A 22,418-nucleotide genomic window follows, 5' to 3' on the forward strand; every position below is an offset into this window, starting at 1 on the left:
CGGCACACATTCTTTCTTAAAAGATGTACTGATTCATTTGAGAGAGTGGGGGGAGGCGCAGAGGGCGAGTGAATCTCAAGCAGACTCCCCGCTGCGCGTGGAGCCCGAGGCGGGGCTCGATCCCACGACCCATGAGATCATGACCTGAGCCAAAACTGAGAGTCAGACGTGTAACTGGCTGAGCCTCCTGGGCACCCCTCACAGTACACATTTTTAAAGACGCCGTAGCTCTGCGCAGCTAATGTGTCAAACTCTCTGGCGATGCAATGCGAACATCTTAAAGCCAGTTGCAGAGGAGTATACACAGAGCAAAATGTGCTTTTCGCTAAAAACCGAGAAGCGGCAGCAAGCAATGTGCACATGGGTACATTTTAAGAGCAGGGAAGTGTCCAGCAGGACATGCACCCGACTGGCAACAATGGTTTTCCTTCAGAAAGATCGCTGGCTTTTCAACGAGGACTCTCCTCCCACCCTGGATTAATAGTTACTAGACACACTAGCCTTTGCACTGGCTGTTCCCTCTGCACGTTCCCTTTGCCAGAGAGCCGCCCGGCTTGTTGCTTCTCCTCCTTCAGATCCCTGCTCACATGTTACCTCCTCCATGAAGCCCTCCTGGACTCCCATGTTTAAAAGGGCAAACAAAAACAAACCACTCCATTCGCTTCTAACCCCGCTCTGGCTGCTGCTTTTCTCACCGTGACATATTATAGAGTCACTTGTTTCTCGTACACGTCAGCTCCTCAAGGACAGGGCCTGTCGCTCCCGTCACAGCCGTGTCTTCAGCGCCTGGTGTGCAGGAGGATGCAATCCGCTTCTACCGGCTGAGCGAGTAAACGTATGAAAGGAATCTCATCAGACCCTCAGCCTGCCCTGGCCGGCGTCTCTCCTCGTAGCGACTTCGTGTGCGGTAAGAGAGTCTCCTGCCGTCAGGGTGACGGGCACAGGCCCTGGAACGAGGCTGCCTGGCTCCAAATCCCGGCTCTCCCACCTGCCAGCCATGTGACCTGGGACACGTTCCTCATCTTCTCTGGGCCTCCGTTTCCCCATCTGTAAGATGGAGACGAGAAAGGCTTCTGCCCTCTCAGAGCTGCCTCACAGAGTGAATGATCCCACATCCTGTGTCAGTTAACGGATGCTGCGTAACAAGCTGTCCTACAACTCACAGACTTAAACCCCAGGGGCGAGTGACTTCTGGGTCTGGGGCTGAGGCAGAGGCGCTGGCCTCAGCAGGGAGTTTCTCTCGTCCCAGCTGGTGCCAGGGCTGGGCCAGTGGAAGGGCGGCACTCACTTGTCTCATGTGGCCCGGGGTCCCCCACAGGGCGGGGGCTCCAAGGCTGTGGAACTTCATGTGGTGGCTGCCCCCCTGCCCCGCCCAGAGCAAGCACCCCTGAGACAAAGGTGGAGGCTCGATGTCCGAAGCTACCCAGGGTCTCTCCTGCTCCGTTCTCTGGGTCAAAGTAGCCCCGTGAAGGGAAAGGACAGAGGACTCCAGCTCTGGGGGCGGTGCCGCAGGGACCCCGCAGCATAAGCAGGAACGCCCGGCGCACAGCGAGCCATGCAGGGCTGGCTGTTCGCATTTGTTAGGCACCATCTTCTTTAGACAGGAAGTCAAAGCCAGCCCAAGACGCTCCATGCACATCAACAGTTCAAAGTTACTCCCGTTCCCAGGGCACTTAGCGCCGCGCTGAGCTAGGCACCCGTTTGCCCTCGCTAAACCCCTCACCAGGAGGTAAGGTATCATTAACCCCAGTCACAGACAGGGAAACTGAGGCTCAGAGAGGGGAAATGACGTGCTCCACGTCCCTGAGCCAGGACCCAAACCCGGGAGCGGCAACACCCCTGGATGCATCACAGTCTACACACGCCAAGCCCCTTCCCTCAACAAACCGGTGCTGGGTGCCTCGGAGCATTGGCTGTCAATGACAGGGCTAAGGGGAGAGAAGTAAAATCCCTCCCTCCTGCGGCCCAGGGGGAGAAGTGTGACTGGTCCTGAGGGCTCGCTCTGGGCCAGCGCTTTGCAGACTCTACCCTACTTACATAGCCGTTCTGTCTCCTCGCTCAGTCAACAAAAACGTGTCCGAGTCCCTACTTTGTGCTGGGGACACAGCACTGAACCAAACAGGCCCAATCAGGGCCCTCGGGAAGACAGGGAGCGAGCAAATAAAACCATGCGGGTTGCGGCGACGGCACCTAGAGACTTAGACGACGGCAACTTCAGTTTGCAAGGTGTGTCACGGCCTCTTGGAGGTGGCGTGGCATTCAAGCGGAAATGTTACGTTCGAGAAAGACTCAGTTGCGGGGCAAGCTGGAGGAAGAGCATTCCAAGCAGAGGCAACAGCCTGTGCAAAGGCCCTGAGGCAGGACCATGCCTCATGTGTGGGAGGAACGGTGTGGAGGCCTGTGTGGCTGGGTTAATGAGGTAACTGTTTGCCCGATGATGGACGACACCAGTGAGAAATACAGACTGCAAAATTATACCGCTGCTAAAACAACACATCGAGGCATGCGCTGGAGAAGGAAAAACATGCATATGCTAATTGTTGGGTGTTTGTGTGATGGGATTATAGGTGGCCTTTTGGTTTGTTGGACAGAGAAGCCCCTGTGCCCATTTTACAGGTGAGCAAAGAGCCCACGGTCACTGAGCTAGCAAACAGTGGAGCCAGGATTGGATCCTGGGCCACTTACTGAATCCGTTAGATTTCTGACTATCCATATAGACATTCCGATTCTAGGCTCTGTTGTTGGATCCAAGGGGGTCAGTTCAACCCCCAAAGCTGCCCACTACCTTTTACAGTTCCTCCTAGCCTCAGGCAAGTTCGTTAACCACTCTGGGCTTTTGTTTCTCCAACCCTAAAGTATAAAGGATTGTAGTTACCCACCCAGCATGTGATGACTTCATGTTTGGAAATCGTGAGAGCAGGGCCCAGCACACAGTAGGTGTGTTGTAAGTGTTTGTTAAGTAATTGCATTTAAATGGCCCTCCAGGGAGGATGGGACGGGGAGGGGCCCCCTGGATCGTAAGCCTGACTTGTGTTCTAGGTCACGTGGACAGCGAGCACAGTGGCAAGGAACAGTGGCCTGTCTTGCGCCTCAGAAAAGCAGGAGGTGGTGGTCAGCTACCTTCCCCTCAGCCACATTACAGCTCAAATGATGGATATCTGGATACCCATGAAGATCGGAGCTTTCACCTACTTTGCTCAATCAGACGCTCTCAAAGTAAGGCTGAGGGCAGCCTGGGGTCAGTGGATAGTTCTGTTAAGCCCCTTGATCCAGGGGTTCCTTCTCTCTCTTCATCTTATGCTCCACTTAGGAGCAATGAAAACAGTTGACCACATTCTTTTAGTTTTTATCTTTACCCAAGTCAGGGCATCCACATATGGTTGTATGGATTGTGCACTGAACAACCCAAAACTAAGATGTGACTGGTATTGAAAGCAGAATGTGTGTGGGGGGTTTTGTTTTTTGTTTTTTTTTAAAGTCAGTATTCCCAGCACCCAAAAAGCTCCAAAAACCAAACCCATCTCAAGGCCCTTAACCACATCTCCTCCTTGTCATTTTGTTTTCTGCTTCAGTATCTCCTTGGCCCCTCTCCCCGCCACCCCCCCCCCCGACACTCCGCCCCAGTGCTCAGTGTCTGGGATGTTGTAGCCACTCGATAAATACGTTCTTCTCTGGCTGATTGCGTAATGTGCACCCATGCACCTTCGGGACCGAGAAGTTCCCACCCCCCCCATACCCTTATTATCTCCGAAAACCACCAACAGTTTCCAAACGACCAACCCAACACGCAGCGGGTGATAAAGGTATCTTAATGTTTTAAGAAACTGCCCGACTGTTTCCAAAGTGGCTGCCCCATTTCCTGCCCCCTCCCCCTCCGGAGCACATAAGAGGCCTGGCTCCTCCCCATCCTCGCTGACACGGGGCTGCTGCCCACACTACCGCTTCTCAAAGCGGGTGGGAGGCACAACCCCTCATGACAAACGGTGGCGAGCGCCTCCTCATGGGCTTGGTTGACCTTCTTTGGGAGAAAAGTGTTTGTGCCAATCTTTTGTTCATTTCAAAACGTGGCTGCATCTCTTCTTATCGTTGCTCTTGACCAAATATCGGTTTGCCAACACCTTCTGCCGGTGGCGTGTCTTTTCATTTTTAACTCCAATGAAGTCTTTTCTCTTTTCTTTCATGAGTGTGGTGCCATATGCAAGAGACCCTTGTCCGCCCCCGGGGCCACAGAGGTCTCTGTCGCGCGCCCCATAGAGCCTCTGGTTTTAGCTGTCACGCTTGGGTCTGGGCTCCATCCTGGTTCACTTTTGCGTGTAATGAGAAGACACTAAACGGAGTTCTTGCTTTTATTTTTCAGGATAGGACTAGCCTTCCCTCCGCTGAGTTTCATGGGCGCTCTCACTGACTGTGAATTGCTCATAAATGTAGAGACTCACGTTTGGGTTTTCTATTCTGTCCCGTTGAACCGTATGTCCAGCCTTACACCCAAACCACACCGGCGGGACTTCTCCGGCTTTCTGGCACGATGCCCCCGTTGCCTTGGTTTGCCTGAGACATTCCCAGTTTTATGACTGAAAATCCCACCTTCTAGGACCTCCCTGGGTTCTGAGCAAACCAGGATGGCCAATCACCCTATTTTAGAATAAATTTCAAAATCGGATAGTAATTGTTCCCACTTTGTTCTTCTCTTCCAAAACTGCTTTGGTCATTCTAGGTCCTCTGCATTTCCATATAAATGTTGAGATGGGCTTGTCAATACGTGGAAAAGTCGGCCTGGATTTTGAAAGGGATTGCACTGAACGTACAGATCTGTCTGGGAACAAATCTTACATCATTTTTAACAGTTGTGCAATAGTGCTCTGCGTCCTTGGGTCGGGCTTTGTTACCAGGCGGGTGTTCTCCACCAATTCCCTAGATTTCACCCAGAGAGTGAAATCTGATTGGCCACCAGCCTGCCAGTGGGTTGGCTCCCTTGGGTGGGGGGCTCGCCCTGGTCCAGTCAGCCAAGAGAAGCTTCTCCGGGGCTAAGTTGGCGGGCTGGGGAGAGACGGACATCTGGGTTCCAGGCAGGATGCAGGTGTGACTAACCCAGCTCGGTCCCTTGCAGGGTACCCTGATCAACACCCTGCAGGAAGTAAAGCCTACCGCCTTCTTGGGGGTGCCCCGAATTTGGGAGAAGATGCAGGAGATGATCAAAGAAAATGGTATCAAATTCTCAAGCTTGAGGAAGAAGGTGTTTTCATGGGGAAGAGTTATTGGCTTAAAGGTCCATACAAAAAGGATGTTGGGGTACGTGGAGGGTCCAGTGGGGCCAGGCAGGGAGAGGGCCATGGGGCAGGGGGCCCAGCATTCTCCAGCTGGTGCCCACCAACCCCCGTTCGGCTCCATGGTTGCTGAGCTGCCCTTGGCATTCTTTTTCACAGGATACATGACACTCCCATGAGCTACCGCATGGCGAAGTCCCTCGTGTTCAGCAAAGTCAGGAGTGACCTTGGCCTTGATTACTGCCACTTTTCTATCAGCGGGGCTGCGCCTCTCGACCAGGAGACATCTGAGTTCTTCCTAAGCCTGGACTTGCTGATAAGCGAGATATATGGTATGACTGAAAGCACAGGACCCCACACCATACCCAGCCAGAATAACTACAAGATTCACAGGTACCAGCCTCCTGGAAAGACCCCCAGCCCTCCAGCAGCATGGGGTATTGGGGTTAAAGGTGGGAGGGTGGGCGAGCCACGGGGCTAAGGTGAACCCTGACCTGAGTCTCCAAAATGACCCCTGTTCTCCAGCCTCCAAGCCCTAAATCTTCACAATGAGGGAAGTCCCCATTTGTCCAAGAGCCCATGGACAAGGGCTCTTAGAATGTTCCAGGGTCTCCCCAATTGTCACCTGTGAGTTTTGCCTCCAGAAGGCCCCCCAAGGCTCACCTACCCCAGGTTCACCTGAGACCCTTCATCTCCACCATGCTCCATCTCAAACACGTTCACGGGCCCTTTCTAGCTTTCTCCCAAACTCAGCTGGCTCCAGGCTGCAAGCAGTGAGCCCCAAGGGACACAGAAGCAGGAAGAATACCAAAGACGAGCTCACTCTCTGGGTCTGACAGCCACAAGGCCTGCCACTGTCTCTCCCCAACCCCCTCCCTGCTGGCACATTCCAAGTCCAGCTCTCCTCTCAGGCTTGGTCAGGTTCTAACTGCCTTTGAACTAAGTTCAGTCTTCCCAATATGGCAGAACCATCTCCTGCCTCTTACTTTGCCTTGTGGGGGGAGATTTACACCTCAGCGTCCCCTGGTCCCCACTCCATCATCCCATCTGAGGTCTATTTTTTTGCATAACCCAAATGCCCACTGAAGTTTTTCCAAAACCAAAGAGTGGTCCCTTCCTAAAGAGAAGTGACCTTGCTCCAACCCTGGAGGAAAGGTACAAGCTCCAGCCTCCATCTTTAAATAGTGTTTTTCAATGAGGAATACATGTCCATGTCCAAAAACTCAGAAGGCATAAAATGACACAGTGAAAAGCGGCCACCCCCCCACCCCACATCTCCAGGGGAGCCTGCTAAGGCCACCTTAACAAAGTTCCCCAAAACTTAAACAACAAAAAATTTTTCTTACAATTCTGGAGAACAGAGGTCCAAGATCAAGGTGTGGGCAGGCTGGTTCATCGAGAGGGTGAGGGAGAATCTGTCCCGGTCTCTCCCCTGGCGTGTGGCCGTCGCTGGCCATCTCTGGTGTTCCTGGCCTTGTAGACATACCCCCCGTATCTCTGCCTTCATCTTCATGTGGTTCTCCCCGTGTGCGTGTCTGAAATAAAAACTTCCCCTTTTTGTAAGGACACCAGGCAGACTGGATTTGGGGCCACCCTACTCCAGTATGACCTCATCTTAATTTAACTCATTACATCTGCAATGATCCTGTTTCCAGCTCTGGTCATATTCTGAGGTGCTGGGGGTTCGCAGTACCACATATGATGGGAGGGAGGGGCACAACTCAACCCCTAACACCCTCCCAGTGGCCAAACCACCACACCATCGCTCTTGAGCTAAGCTGGCATAAGCAGTGCATGGACATATATGCTTTTCAACAAAAGCATTTTCCATGTTAAAATGAACACAAAACTCATCCTTCCTGAACTATTACTTGCTATCTGGAGCTCAGGAACCAAATGAGGTCAGATAACCCCGTGTCCTTCATTATCCGGGTTTGTAATACGAACTTCCAACCAGTCTTGATTCACATCATCCGAGCTCAGGAATCAAAAGGATTTGGCTGGTGAGAGATTCCTATCTTGTAGAGAATGTTCCCTATAGGAAGCACCTGCCCCATCTTAACAGCTGCAGTGTGTCCCCCTCGGTGCACGCACCATCATTTACTTAACTGGTCCTCTTACTGGTGGATACTTATGGCTTATTCTCCATCATGGGTCACCACAAACAATGCCGAAACTAACACTGCATGCACATCATCCACGGTGCCAAACCAGTTGGTAAAAAAAAAAAAGGGTACCTCAACACAACTTTCATATACGTTCCTTTTGTCAAGAATGAAGTTGAAAAAAACTCTTTGCATACGTTTCAAAACCCATTTGTATTTATTTTTCTTGGAACTATCTGTACACCTCCTCATGCCCACTGGGTCCTGGAGAGGGTGAGAGCAGCAGAACCCAAGGGGGAGCCCGGGCTGTGGACCCAGGCTGACCTGGGTGGGTGATCTTGTCTCCCTGAGCCCTGGTTTCCCCCTCCCACTCCCTGGCAGCTGTGGCAAAATCATGGCTGGGTGTAAGAACATGCTGTACCAGCAGAGCAAAGAAGGCATCGGGGAGATCTGCATCTGGGGTCGGCACGTCTTCATGGGCTATCTGGAAATGGAAGACGAGACCACGGAGGTCATCGATGAGGAAGGCTGGCTACACACCGGGGACCTGGGCCACATGGACAACCAGGGCTTCCTCTATATCACAGGCCGCATCAAAGGTACTGGGGCTGGCTCTTCAGGAGCTTCCTGTGGGCAGGCCCACCCTGAACGCTGAAGGGCCTAGTGCACCAGCACGGAGGCTCCCGGCCCCCCACCTTCCACGGGGGGCCCCCACACAGATTCACAGAGACACCGCCCTCCACAGAATCCAGCTCTTCCCCTGTGCCTGGCATTTGGCCCCCCGTCAGAAGGGCCCTAGGGAAGATACCCACGTGAGTCCTGAAACCTGTCTCCTCCCCTGTAGCTCGGGGAGCATAATAATCTACAGGATTATAACAAGTGAGGATTCACTGAGATGCTATAGAACAGGGATAAGCCGACTCTTCCTGCAGAGGGCCTGAGAGTAAATATTTTTGGGATCTGCAGGATCACAGCTGCTCAGCCCAGCCAGGGTGGCACAGAGGCAGCCACGGACACCTAATAGACAAATGGACGTGGCCATGTGCCCACACTGATGTCATTCATATAATTCTCACGTGTCCCAAATACTATTATGCTTGGGATTTCCTTCCAACCATGTAAAAATAAAAACCATTTCTAGCTCATGGCCATACAAACCCATGGAAGGTTGGATTTGATTCAGAGGCTGCAGTTTCCTGACCTCTGATGTAGACAGAGCATTTGGCAGTGAGCCCGACATAGGCAGTAACTTTTCCAGTAAGTGGGCTAGGTTAGTATCCTTTCCGTGATAAGCGACAGAAAAGCCTTCTGAAATAGGTGTGAGCGAAAAAGAGAAACTATTGGCTCAAAAATGGAGAAGTCCAAGAGGTCTCACTTCAGGCTCGGCTGGACCCAGGTGCCCAATTAACAGCAAAGGAATTGCTTTATCCTTCCCTTACTGAGCTGTCCTTGGTGTTGGGGCCGTTCTTGGAGAGGCTTTTCCCATTTGGTGACAAGATGGCTGCCAACAGTCTAGTCCCCTAACCACCAAGGCACAGCCAAAGTTTTAGGTCTGGCTCTCACCGGATCCCATCTCAAGATGAATCTCTGCAGAGAACGGAGTGTGCTGGCCGGTCGGACCTGGTCACATGCTCATCCTTGCAGTCCTTGCCCAAACCACGAGTGTTTGAGACAGAGGGAAGAGTTCCCTAACAAACAGCAGGGCTGGATACCTGAGTCACTGGCAGACACCACCACAGGTGTCCATGGCAATCATATAACTACCACTGCCTTAACTACTACATATAATTACCACTGCCAACTACTACAGTTGAAAGATCATGGGATAAGACAGAGAGTTTGGGTGGGTGGGATAGGAGGCAGCCAGCATCCTTAGATGAAAGAGCAAGTGAACAGATCTGGGGTAAGAGAAGGAGCTCTTGGAGAATTTGAGAGGCTGGGGGGAAAAGTGACACAATTCTCTTAAAGGTTTCTTCTGGTGTTGCCAAGTGGTAGAAAAATCAGGAGACAGAGATGGGGCATGGCCAGAAGCACTGCACTATCTTCCAAGCAAAATTTTTGAGGGCTTGGAACAGGGTACAGAGGACCAAGAAACAGGCAGTGGATTAATACAGTGCTGTCCAAGTGAAATGCATAGGACTTTGGATATCTGATGGGAATTTTAAGGAGACAGGGGAGGGGGAGCAGAGTGATGCTGGGTCTGTGGCTTGGAGAAGGGCATGGTGGGAGTTCTGGCCATGGGCAGGGAGCCTCCTCTGCTTCTGGGGTTTTCTAAGTGAGCAGTCATCTGTGTCAGCATCTGTCCCCTCTGATCCTTGAGGGGGTAAGGCTTTTGTACTGTCACGGTTGAACCCTCACTGAACCATGCTTTGTTCCAGAAATCCTTGTCATGGCCGGCGGTGAGAACGTGGCCCCTATTCCCATTGAGAACTTGGTTAAAGAGAAGATTCCCATAATCAGTAATGCCCTGTTAGTGGGAGATAGGGCAAAGTTTCTGAGCATCCTGCTGACGCTGAAGGTAACGAGGGTTTGTGGTCCTGCTGGGGGGGTCTCTGCCCCAGGGTCCAGAGGGTGCACCCCTGTGGGTTTGAGACCCACTTCCTGGTCCTCAGGTGTGGCCAGGGAGTGTGTGTGGTCATTGGGTGTGGTGACGAGGGTGTCTGGGGGCAGTGTGAGGTCGACGAGATGAACGGAGAGCCACTGGACAAGTTAAGCTTGGAGGCCATCCACTTCTGCCGGAACCTGGGAAGCCATGTGTCCACCGTCTCTGAGATTTTGGAGCTGAAGGACCCCCTGGTCTATAGGGCCATCCAGCAAGGCATAGATGCTGTGAATCAGGAAGCCATTTCCAATGCACAGAGGATCCATAAGTGGGTCATCCTGGAGAAGGACTTTTCTGTCCAAAATGGAGAGATGGGTGAGCAGCCTGGAGAGCAGGTGGCCTTGGCACTTGGAGGCTGGTCCCTTGCTAATGTCCAGGGCCACATGGGAACTGAGGAGATGTGCCCTTGTCTGGTGGTCTGAGGGTCCACTTCCAGCTCATTGGTGCACAGCTCCCCCACCACACACACACACACACACACACACACACACACACACGTCCCTTCTCCCCAGGGCAGCACACCCCCTGCTCCGGGAATAAAAGCCAAACTCCTCATTAGGGCTCTGCATGATCTCTCTCCTGTTGACCTCTCCTTTTCACTTACTCTGCCCCAACTCCACAGGCTTCTGCGCTGTTCTCACAACTCTCCAGGCACAGCTCCGCCTCAGGCCTTTGCACCTGCTGCTCCCTTTGCCTGGAATGCCCTCCCCCCTCAATTCTTTGGCTCCTTCTCATTGTCCACGTCTCACCCTAACGGCCACTCCCTCGAGCGGCCTTCTCTGACCATCCTGGCTAACGTGACTCACCATTGCCCTTAATAGAGCAGCCCTGTAGCTCACCATCCCACCTCCTATACTGCCGCCATCTTGCCCCCATAACACATCATAGTCTGAAATTACCCTACGTATTAACTGATCTTTGTCTGTCTGCCCCATGAGGGGAGGGCTCACTCCACGGTGGGTGGGGGTCTTGCTTTCCCTCAATGTCCTTTCTGGGGCTTGCTCTCAGCACTCAGCTGTAATCTGATGGCATGGACCACAGAGTTAGAGTGACGGGAGCACGCAGCCTCCAACAACTTGGGCTCAAATCCTGTCCCCTCCAAGTCTACTTGTTCCCCCGATCCTTGGTTCTTTCAACCACAAGTTGAAAATGCAGTCCTCGTGGGGCTGCTCAGGACACAGCTGGGGAAGCCTGAACCCCACGGTGACCCAGAGCCTGTGAGCAGCCTGGGGCGTGGATCAGGGCCTGAGTTCAAGTTTTGCCCCTGCCTGCACATTCTGGGTCAGCTCAGAGCAACTGGCCCTCTCTGAGCCCGTTTCCTCACCTGTAAAATCAGGGGATGGCATGCCCCCTTCGTGGGGTGCACCGTCCATATGAGGCACAGAGTTTGGCATGCTGTCTGCCTGCTGGCTCACACGGTCCTCACCTCACAGCCCGGGGCGAAGGGAGGGTTCCATCCTCCCCACACTGATGGTGAAGGCAGTGCACCCACGAAGTCAATGGCAGAGCCAGCCCCAGCCAGCCCCGGGCTGCCCCAGTCCCGGGACCCTGTTGCCCACACACGGGACACGTGGACTTTTATTTCATCCCCACATCTGAACTGGTCTCTCCCTTCTCGATAGGTCCAGCGACAAAGATTCGGAGACATTTTGTCACCCAGAAATACAAAAAGCAAATTGAAAAATTCTACCACTGACTTCTCTGGTGGAGCTGCTCTTGGCTGTCCCAACGGTGAGATTGGCTTTGCTGGGCCGGGCCTTGAACGAGTCCAACAGAGGTGGTCTCCCCTGTGTGGCAGGCAGGTCTGTGAGCAGAGCTGCAGAGACTGCACACAAATGCACGTTTGGTTGCCAGGGATTCTAGGCCTGGTCTCAACTCATGCTTTCTCTACCAGAAAAATGCCCACATGGTATACCGCGGCTTCTCTGGAGCAGGCCTTTGTCAGAAACTTTGGTGGGGAAAAGTGCTACCTGCCAGGGACCCAAGGAATGGGGCGTGTTGGCCCATCACAGAGGGCAAGGGATTGGGATTTGAACAATTCCCACCCACCCACCCCTGTTCCTCTCCTCTCCCCAGATCTCATCCAGAGGAGGCCCCCTAAGGCAGAGTCACTGATAGGTTTGGGGGGACTCCAGCTAGATGCAAGAGCAGGTGGATAGTAGAATAAATTTTCAGTTGTCCCAAAGGCCCCTGGTAATCCTTTTGTGGTCAAATCATTGTCTTCTGACGCCCCCAGCCAACTCACCCACATTAGCTTGCTAGGGCTGCAGCCAAAAGGTACCCCAGACTCACGCGCTTCCACCACAGGAATTTATTTTCTGCAAGTCCAAGCGCAAGGTACTGGCTGGTTGGCTTCTTCTGAGGCCTCTCTCCTTGGCTTGTAGATGCCCTGCCTGTGTCCATATTGCCCCCCCTTCTTTTTACAAGGACCCCAGTCGTACTGGATCATCACAGATCTCTGAATTCCTATGAACCTTCAAGGCATGATCCCAGGGAAGCTTTTGGGGAGGTGTATAAAGAACTGCTTGTTTTGGAAGAAAGATCTCATCTTGTGGGTTCCAATTAGATTTTTTTTTTCTCCCCAGAGGACTGACTGAGACATCAGAAAGAAAAGCCTTCACAAGTTTGAAGAAGTGGGTCCCCAAATCAACTGGTCTTCCTGGAAGCAACTTGGAAACCCTCCCAACAAGTTCTGATAATAAAGCACTTCAGCATCCCATGTCCTGATTTTTGGCTCCAGATTCAAACATTTTGTCCTTTGTTGAGAAGTTCAGGCTCTGAAATCAGTTCTAGGTTCAAATTCTGACTAGTTATGTGAGTTCGACCTTCTGTGTCTGGAGGGGGGTGGGAATCTGTAAAAATTCCCAACTGTTCAACAGCTGTTGAAGACTCACACCTTCCCAGAGGAAGGGGCATTGAGAAGGCAAATGGTGTGCTGCGTCCGATGCCCAAAACCCCTCATTACAGGTAAACTGTTTCCATCAAAGCCCCCATCAGTCTTGGTTAACAGCTATGGTTCTCGATAAACCCCATCTGTGCAGATGAGTTTTGCTGTTGTCGTAAGGCCCATAGTAACAGCAACTTAAAGAAGACAGAAGTTCATTCCTCTTTCAGCCAAAAGTCCACGCACAGGCAAACCAACACTGATACGGCAAATCCACAGTGCTGGTTCCTGAAAGATCAGTGGAAAGGACACTTCCCAGGCCACAGAAGGACAGCCTATGAGGACAGGAGAAAGAACATTTCCAGTCTTTTAAGGTTATCTCTAGATACCCAGAGGCAGTCCAGGCCGCCTTTTCTTTTTAAAATATAAAATTATAAATAGATTGGAAATGTATGAAGACATTCTCCTTGCAAAAAAACCCCCCAAAAAACATTAAGCAATGCACATAGGCTAATGTCATTTTTGATGCCCTTCCTCATCTACCTGGTAGGCTTTTAGGGTTTTTTTTTAAATGTAAATACAGTCTATCCTCCTTTTTATTTTTTTTCCAGATTCTGTATTTGCAAGTTTTCCTGCTCACTAAAATTTATTTGTAACCCCAAATCAATGCCCCCGGAACATCTGTGGTTGTCTGTGGACACGCACAGAGTGGTGAAAAATCTGAATCCCAGCTGAGGCCAAACACAGTGCTGGCCTGCCTTCTTGCTTCAGCTCATGCTGTAAACGCACGCCCTTCTGAGGATCTATTTAGCATCATGTTTTTGCATTTTTTGTTGAGTGATGGCACTGTCGGAAGGGCCCCCAAGTCTAATGCCGAAATGCTGTCTAGTGTTCCTGAGTACAAGGCGGCCATGATGAGCCCAGGGGAAAAAAATATAGGTGTTAGATTAACTTCATTCAGGTGCGAATGATAGTGCTGTTGGCCGTTAAGTTCAATGCTACTGAAGCAACAGTGTGTATTAAATAAGGTGTCCCTGAACAGAAAACACACATAACCAAGGTTAGATAGCAATCAGTTGATAAAAATATTGTGACCAGAGGCTGCCAAGAACTTGACTCTTATTAAGAGCAGTGGTTCACTTATTTTCAATAACTCCGTGTTCACAGCATTTTTATAAACATAAATATCACAAATGACAAGAATTGACTATAAATATATATGTATGTCACTATTGAAAAAAATGTGTGTGTGTGTGTGTGTGTGTGTGTGTGTATGTGGTAGGGAGGGGAGAATTCATTTTTGCATATAAAAATATATAAAGGACATTTTTTTCTTCCAGGCAGGGGCAAGTTAGCACAGTGGTTGAGAACGTGGGGACGGGGCAGGGCGGGTGGCTGCATGAAGAGGCAGGGGGCAGGCTTAGAGGCCAAGACTGCGGAACAGAGGGGAACCGAGGGCTCGCAGGATGAAGAGAGGAACAGTGTGGTCGGGAGGCTGGACACATTGAGCCAATAAGTAAATAGATTTTTAAAAAGTGGGAGCTAAGTTTCTCACTGGCAGAGAAGAAATTTAGGAAAAGGTTAGAAAGAACCATGGGGTATTCCATTTGGATTGGAGATACTGTAGAGACTCATGGTTTTATAATATATTTACAGACACAGAACTGTGGATGTGTGTTATAAATAAATATATCTACCTATGTCTGTGTACAAACACACTCAGTCGTGGGCATATATATACACAGACATACATACACACGTACGTTTTCTATCTCTGTCTGCTCTGAGGGCCTGGCCGCAGTGGGCACGCTGAGTGCCCAGATCTTGGTTTCTAAATCCCACCTACGGCTAAAAGGAACCAGGCATGTTTGGGGAAGTGTCTGATTCCAGGGCTAAGACAGGGACTGTGAAAGAGGGGCCTGGAATAGCTTGTGTCAGAAAGTAAAACAGTGTTCAAAAAAAAAAAAAGGTGGTACCTGTCAAAGAGCCAGAGGAACCAGCCCTGAAAGGCTTTCCACTGGCCACACGGGGGCAATTTGCATACCAACGCAAATAATGAGAGTAACAGATTCCAGCCCACTGAGTAACTGGTTGTCATTATTGTAAGACAAAGTCCCAAATACCACAGAAGGAATGATGGGAAGAGAAAGTCTGTGTTTGGCAATCACGATACGGGAGCCGGTAGTGGATACCAAGGTCACTGGCTGGAGCTTTGATGCTCGGGAGATAATTGGTATAATCTCATAATACCTCCCCAGAAAATTCTGATCGGCTATAACAGCAGGAAAAGATAAATTTAAGGTGCGGGAACCTGAAAGACACCAACTTGACCAGGTGGTCACGGTTTTTGTCACCTCCTGATAACTGCACTAAAAGGAACACAGCATGGTTTCTGTCATATTCTTTCCAAGAAAGCTGTAGTGAGTCGCAGGGATTGGGGGCCTGAGCGTGACCACAAGGTGACGGCAGTTTTACTTGGGCAGCGCTTCGGTTCGCATGCAGGGGAAGTCCCTCACAGAGTGAGCCTTCCCAGCAGCAACAGCGCAGAGCCTACTACCCAGGAGGTGGGGAGGGCAAGGCCCCACCCTCATGCCCCAGGGGGAAGGGGGCTTATTTGTCTAGGTGTCTGTGGGCCAGAGAGCCCCAAAGGGCACAGTGTCCTGGGCTCTGTTATAGCTCTAGGGTTTGTTTTCTATATGGCGCATGCTGGGTGCAGTTTCAAGAGATACACAAAGCAGGCAGGCTCCAAATGGCTAAAAATATGCTTCCTTTAGATATATTTTAAACTGGATGTGTAAGAAACCAAGTTTGCTACCATCTTTCCCTTCCAATAGTGTATAATGATCAATATAACTTAATATACCCTTGAGATCTGGAAAATCATCTTTTTTTTTCCAAGTTAAAGAATAAAATGGGGTTCAGCACCAGAGGGCTTTTGAGCTAGCAGGTCCCAAACCGTTGTGAAGAAGTAAACAACACAGGGCCAGCTACACCGGACCCTCGTTGGCTCATTTATAGGACAAAAGCAGGGTTCCAGTCTGGTCAAGAGGAAACAGCAGGTGAACCCAAGCTGGGGCTCACTCTGCAGAATGTAAGGCCCATGCTCTTCAAGACTGGCCAGGAAGGGAAGACACAGCAAGTGAAGGCCCATTCCAGATTGAAGGGAGTCTGAGGAGACCTGACAACTAAGTGCACATGATCCGGGGTTGTATCCTGGACCAGAAAGGAAGACCTTACTGGATTAGTTAAGAAACTACGAATGGGGTGTGAAGACTGGACGGTCATGCAGTAATCGTGACCTCCTGATCTGGGGGGTTACACGCTTAGACAGTGTCCTTGTTTGGGGGGTGCACACTGGAACATTTGTGGGAAATGCCGGCAGGTTACTCTCGAAAAATACTAATGAGGGGCACCTGGGTGGCACAGTTAGTTAAGTGTCCGACTCCTGGTTTCGGCTCAGATCATGATCTCAGGGTTGTGAGATCGAGCCCTGTGTCGGGCTCAGCGCTCAGCCTGGAGTCTGCTTGAGATTCTCTCTCTCCCTCTGCACCCCTCCCCCCTGCTCCCTCTCTCTTTCTCTCTCTCTCTCAAATAAATAAATCTTAATTAAAAAAAAGAAAGAAAAAGACTAATGATAATCTGGCGGGGGCAGTGGATGATGGAGGAAATGATCTTCATAAACAGGATAGAGCGCTCTTTATACTGTTTTAGAAACTCTCCTATGACCTTCAAATTTATTATTTCAAAATAAATTATTTAAAGGGCATATTAAAAGACATATACCTGATTTTTCTCCCACTTAAAAAATATGCTATAGACACTTTTACCTGTAAAGACGAATATAGCCACCCCACTTAATTTAACTACTGCACAGTGTTCCAGAGTAGGGGTTTTGCACGGCACTCGTCCATTCCCGTCACTGGACATCTAGATTGCTTCCACCTGTTCACTAACCCCATGCGGTGAGGACCCCTGTATGCGCTGCCTCATGCACAGGGTCTGTCTCTTCAGATTCCTTCTTTGTTGCACCCAGGATTCTTCTGGCCTCTCAGCTATAGTCACCAAGGCCAGCACTGAGTCTGGCCCTCAGTTAATCAACCACGCCAACAACCAAAGTGACTCCCGACTGCTTGGGCTAGTCGAATAAATCTACACTCTCCACTCAGCACATCCTGATAAACTCATTTTTCCTTCCCTAGGGCAACACCCTCAGAATCCAATCCCAAAGACAGTACCCGGATTTTCTGCCCAATCTAAAGGAGCCAAATCTTGTAAGTCGTTTGCAATTCTTCATCTCCGAGGTATGACTTTGTACGTGGCCTCCTGAAGTACTCTGAGACCTGACTCCATCGTAGGTGTGGAGGCAAGGACGGAGCTACTGGCTTCTATTGCAACGTTACTGCCTCTAGATGGCAGGAAGGGCTGCCTTCTATTCTGCCCCCGTGGCCTGGGAGCCTGCGTGGGATTTAAAAGTTCAGGGCACTAGTACTCTGAAAACTACAGAACACTTGTGAAAGAAACTGAAGAGGATACAAAGAAATGAGAAAACATCCCATGCTCATGGATTGGAAGAACAAACACTGTTAAAATGTCTACACTACCCAAAGCAATCTACACATTTAATGCAATCCCTTATCAAAATACCAGAGCATTTTTCACAGAGCTGGAACAAACAATCCCAAAATGTGTATGGAACCACAGAAGACCCCAAATAGCCAAAGCAACCTTGAAAAAGAAAAGCAAAACTGGAGGCATCACGATTCCGGATTTCAAACTACATCACAAAGCTGTGATCATCAAGACAGCATGGTACTGGCACAAAAACAGACACATAGATCAATGGAACAGAATAGAGAGCCAGAAATGAACCCACAACTAGATGGTGAATTAATCTTCAACAAAGCAGGAGACAATATCCAGTGGAAAAAAGACAGTCTCTTCAACAAACGGTGCTGGGAAAACTGGACAGCCACATGCAGAAGAATGAAACTGGACCATTTTCTTACACCACACACAAAAATAGACTCAAAATGGATGAAAGACCTAAATGTGAGACAGGAGTCCATCAAAATCCTAGACAGAACACAGGCAGCAACCTTTTTGACCTCAGCCACAGCAACTTCTTGCTAGACGGGTCTCTAAAGGCAAGGGAAAGAAAAGTGAAAATGAACTTTTGGGACTTCATCAAGATAAAAAGCTTCTGCACAGAGAAGGAAACAATCAACAAAACTAAAAGGCAACCCACGGAATGGGAGAAGATATTTGCAAATGACATATCAGATAAAAGGCTAGTATCCAAGATCTGTAAAGAACTTATCAAACTCGGGGCGCCTGGGTGGCTCAGTCATTAAGTGTCTGCTTTTGGCTCAGGTCATGATGTCGGGGTCCTGGGATGGAGCCCTGCATCGGGCTCCCTGCTCAGCGAGAAGCCTGCTTCTCCCTCTCGCACTCCCCGTACTTGTGTTCCTGCTCTCGCTATCTCTAAATAAATAAAATATTTAAAAAAAAAAAGAACTTATCAAACTCAACACCCAAAAAACAAATAATCCAGTTAAGAAATGGGCAGAAGACATGAACAGACATTTCTGCAAAGAAGACATGCAAATGGCCAACAGACACAGGAAAAGATGCTCAACATCACTCAGCATCAGGGAAATACAAATCAAAACCACAATGAGATTCCACCTCACACTGGTCAAAATGGCTAAAATTAACAAGACAGGAAACAACAAGTGTTGGTGAGGATGTGGAGAAAGGGACACCCTCTTACACTGTTGGTGGGAGTGCAAACTGGTGCAGCCACTCTGGAAACAGTATGGAGGTTCCTCAAGAAGTTAAAAATAGAGCTACCCTATGACCCAGCAATTGCACTACTAGGTATTTATCCAAAGGATAAAAAACATAGTCATTCAAAGGGGCACATGCAGCCCAATATTTATAGCAGCACTATCAACAATAGTCAAATTATGAAAGAGCCCAAATATCCACCGATATTTGGATAAAGAATGGATAAAGAAGATGTGGGGTGTGTGTGTGTGTGTGTGTGTAATGGAATATTACTCATCCATCAGAAAGAATGAAATCTTGTCATTTGCAAGGACATGGATGGTGCAAGAATGTATTACGCTAAGAGAAATAAGCCAGAGAAAGACAAATACCATATGATTTCACTCATATGTTTAATTTAAGAAACAGAACAGATGAACATGTGGGGAAGGGGAAAAAAAAAGAGAGAAGGAGAGAGGGAGGCAAACCATAAGAGACTCTTACCCATGGAGAACCAACGGAGGGGTTGCTGGAGGGGAGGTAGGGGGGTAGCTGGGCTAAATGGGTGATGGGCATTAAGAAGGGCACATGATTGGGGCGCCTGGGTGGCTCAGATGGTTGAGCATCTGCCTTTGGCTCAGGTCATGATCCCAGGGTCCTGGGATCAAGTCCCGCATCAGGCTCCCTGCTCCTTGGGAGCCTGCTTCTCCCTCTGCCTCTCTCTCTCTCTCTCTCTCTCTCTCTCTCTCTGTCTCTCATGAATAAATAAATAAAATCTTTAAAAAAAAAAAAAAGAAGGGCACATGATGTGATGAGCACTGGGTATTCTATGTAAGTGATAAATCACTAAATTATACTCCTGAAACCAAAACTACACCACATGTGAACTAACTAGACTTTAAATAAAAACTTGAAAAATAAATAAGGTAATTAAATTAAATTAAATTAAATTAAAGTTCAGGGCACTCGAAGTCGTACAGTCTTCCTCCCAAATTACACCATTCCAATATTTCCATTCTCAGGGTACCGTTAACTCAAATAATGCCCTACCTTTCCTGCAAAGATATGGAGAGGCTGTGAATTCACACCACGTTATAATTCAGCAGGCCTACAGCTGGAAGAGCTAAGAAATCACTGAAAGCATCCATAGAACGGATTCTCTGCACATGCTTTGAGATAAGAATTTGAACTCGGAGCCTGTTTTTCATAAGTCCTCCCATGCTACCATAAATAGCCTGCCAGTTCAGAGTCCTTGAAACCCCTGTGTCTCCCATAATGAGTTACTCTTACTGTCCCTCCATCCACCAGATCCTTGCCTTTCATAAAAGAACAAAGATGCAGGACTTTTCATCTTCACAACTTCCCATAAAGCTATTGACCAAGACAGTGTGGTATAAGATCAATCAGACAGAGAGGGCAGAAATGAAAGCTCACATTTATGGCCAACTAATTTTTTATAAAAGTGCCACAGTGGGGGAAAGGACAGTCTTTGCAATAAATAATGCTGGAATAATATGCCAAAAACAAACAAAACATGAGAACATAGACCTTCACCCCACGCCACGCACAAAAACTAACTCAAAATGTATCAGACACCTAAATACAAAAGCCCAAACTACAAAACTTTAGGGTAAAGAAAGACAAAATCTTTGTTCCCTTGGATTAGGTAAAGATTTCTTAGACGTGATAGCAAAGCACACACCATAGAAAAGAAATGACACAACTGGACTTCACCGAACTTAGAAACTCTTGCCCTTCAAAACATACTGTCAAGTAAATGTCAACCTTGAAACCGAAAAGACAAAAGTATTTAAGAATCATGTATCTAAGGGGCGCCTGAGTGGCTCAGTCGGTTAAGCAAACTGCCTTCAGCTCAGGTCATGATCCCACGGTCCTGGGATTGAGTCCCACATTGGGCTCCTTGCTCAGCGGGGAGTCTGCTTCTCCCTCTGTGTGCTTTCCTCTCTCTTGCTCTCAAATAAACAAACTCTTTAAAAAAATCATGTATCTGCTAAAGGACTTATAACCAGAATATGTAAAGAACCCTTACAACTCTACAGTAAAAAGACAAATGGCTAAATTTATAAACGGGCAAAGGATTTGATTGGACATTTCTCTAAAGACAAATGGTCACCAAGCATATGAAAAGATGCTTAATATCACTAATCATCAGGGAAATACAAGTCAAAACTACAAGGAGATAGCACTTTTACACTACCCAGGATGGCTAAAAATTTTAAATCTGATAATACCGAGTGTCAGTGAGGATCTGGAGAAACTGGACCCCGCATCCATCACCGGTGGGAATGCAAAATAGCACGGCCACTTTGGAAAGCAGCTTAGAAAGTTTCTTGAAATGTTAAACATGGAGTTACTATATGACCCAGCAATTCAGCATTTCTCCAAAGAGAAATGACACAAAAGCTTGTACACAAATGTTCATAGCAGCATTATTCATAATCACCAAACGCTAGGAGAAAATCCAAATGTCCACCAACTGATGAATCAATAAACAAAAGCACAGTACCACCCAAATAATGGGACACTACTCAATCACAAAAATGCATGAACAACTGAGACATGCAGATGATCTTATGCTACATGGAAGGAGCCAGACACAAAAGACTACACATTGTATTACTCCGTTTATGACATTTCTAATAAAGGCAAAACGATGAAGACAGAGAGCAGATCCGTAGTTGCCCGAGGCTGGTGTGAGGAGCATGGTCAATCTCACACAGGCACTTGGGAACTTCTCAGGGTGATTACAGTGATGGCTTCACAGTTGTTTGACTTTTATTAAAAATCACTGTACTGGACTCTTACAATGGGTGAATTTTATGGTTTGTCAATGATAGCTCCAAAGAGCTGGAGAGTGGAGGGAATCGCTCATAGGGCTGGAAGAGCATGCTCAGGAATGACTCCTAGTTCCCCGGTCGAGAAGTCTCCTCATCTCAGCAGTGGCTGATGGTGGACTCACGCTGCCCCAGCTCTGCTCAGGGAAACTGCTTATGCCCAAGAAGCTGCTGATTCAGGAGACTGCTGGCCAAAGCACGAAGGTGAGGCTCCCGGCTGGCCCCAGAAACCACCGGGCTCTTCCCCCTCACATGACTCACTCTCAATCAATCAAGACTTGGAACCTCGGCAACCACTCCAGCAACCACCAATCTACTTTCTGTCTCTATGAGGCCAACTATTCTAAGTAACTCCCATGAGTGGGATCAGACAAGATTTGTCCTTTTGTGTCTGGCTTATGTCACTGAGCACAATGTCCTCGAGGTTCATCCACGTTGTAGCAGGCGTGAGCACGGCCTTCCTTTTTTAAGGCTGAATCATAGCCCATTGTGTGGATGGACCAAATTGTGCTCATCCTTCATCCATCAATGGACAGTGGGTTCCTTTTAACTACTGTGAATTGTGCTGCTGGGAACGTGAATGTGCAACATCTCTTCCGGTCCCTGCTTTCCATTCTCTTGGGTATATTCCCAGAAATGGGATTGCTGGGTCATATGGTAACTCTGTGTTTGATTTTTTGAGGCACCAGGGAGGCCTTTAAATGACTTTTTGGTTTATCAACCTCAACGGCATCCAACACAATACATGAAAATGCAGCTGTATGCCCATCTGGGAGACTCTTCTAGCTCCAGACTGTGCCTAATGGACAGATGAGTTCATGACCCCCCAGGCACAGCGACTCAAAGTCCTTCTTGACCTTTTGGGAGCCTCAGGTTCTGCCGACCTTAACTGGCTCTTTGACACACTCCCTGGCCTCAGTGACATCATGCCTTCCACGGCAC

The 22,418-nt window shown here is 48.9% G+C and overlaps 1 protein-coding gene across 5 annotated transcripts in view; it reads left to right on the plus strand.

Moving 5' to 3' along the window:
* LOC113917388 (long-chain-fatty-acid--CoA ligase ACSBG2-like) overlaps nt 1-12,692 on the plus strand; it is a 37,646-nt gene extending 24,954 nt beyond the window's left edge. For 2 of the 5 annotated variants that reach the window (XM_027585145.1, XM_027585147.1), the window contains 8 exons: nt 3,040-3,216; nt 5,108-5,289; nt 5,424-5,657; nt 7,721-7,968; nt 9,748-9,887; nt 10,040-10,286; nt 11,594-11,702; nt 12,557-12,687. In XM_027585145.1, the coding sequence (XP_027440946.1) occupies nt 3,040-3,216; nt 5,108-5,289; nt 5,424-5,657; nt 7,721-7,968; nt 9,748-9,887; nt 10,040-10,286; nt 11,594-11,667 (1,302 nt within the window). In that variant the 3' untranslated portion in view covers nt 11,668-11,702; nt 12,557-12,687. Of the gene's footprint in view, nt 1-3,039; nt 3,217-5,107; nt 5,290-5,423; nt 5,658-7,720; nt 7,969-9,747; nt 9,888-10,039; nt 10,287-11,593; nt 11,703-12,556 lie in introns of all 5 variants that reach the window. The other 3 variants (XM_027585146.1, XM_027585148.1, XM_027585149.1) reach the window with 2 other exon arrangements.
* Nucleotides 12,693-22,418: the final 9,726 nt, after the last annotated feature.

This window comes from Zalophus californianus, chromosome 1 (genome assembly GCF_009762305.2).
Source record: "Zalophus californianus isolate mZalCal1 chromosome 1, mZalCal1.pri.v2, whole genome shotgun sequence".
Taxonomy (NCBI): Eukaryota; Metazoa; Chordata; class Mammalia; order Carnivora; family Otariidae; genus Zalophus; species Zalophus californianus.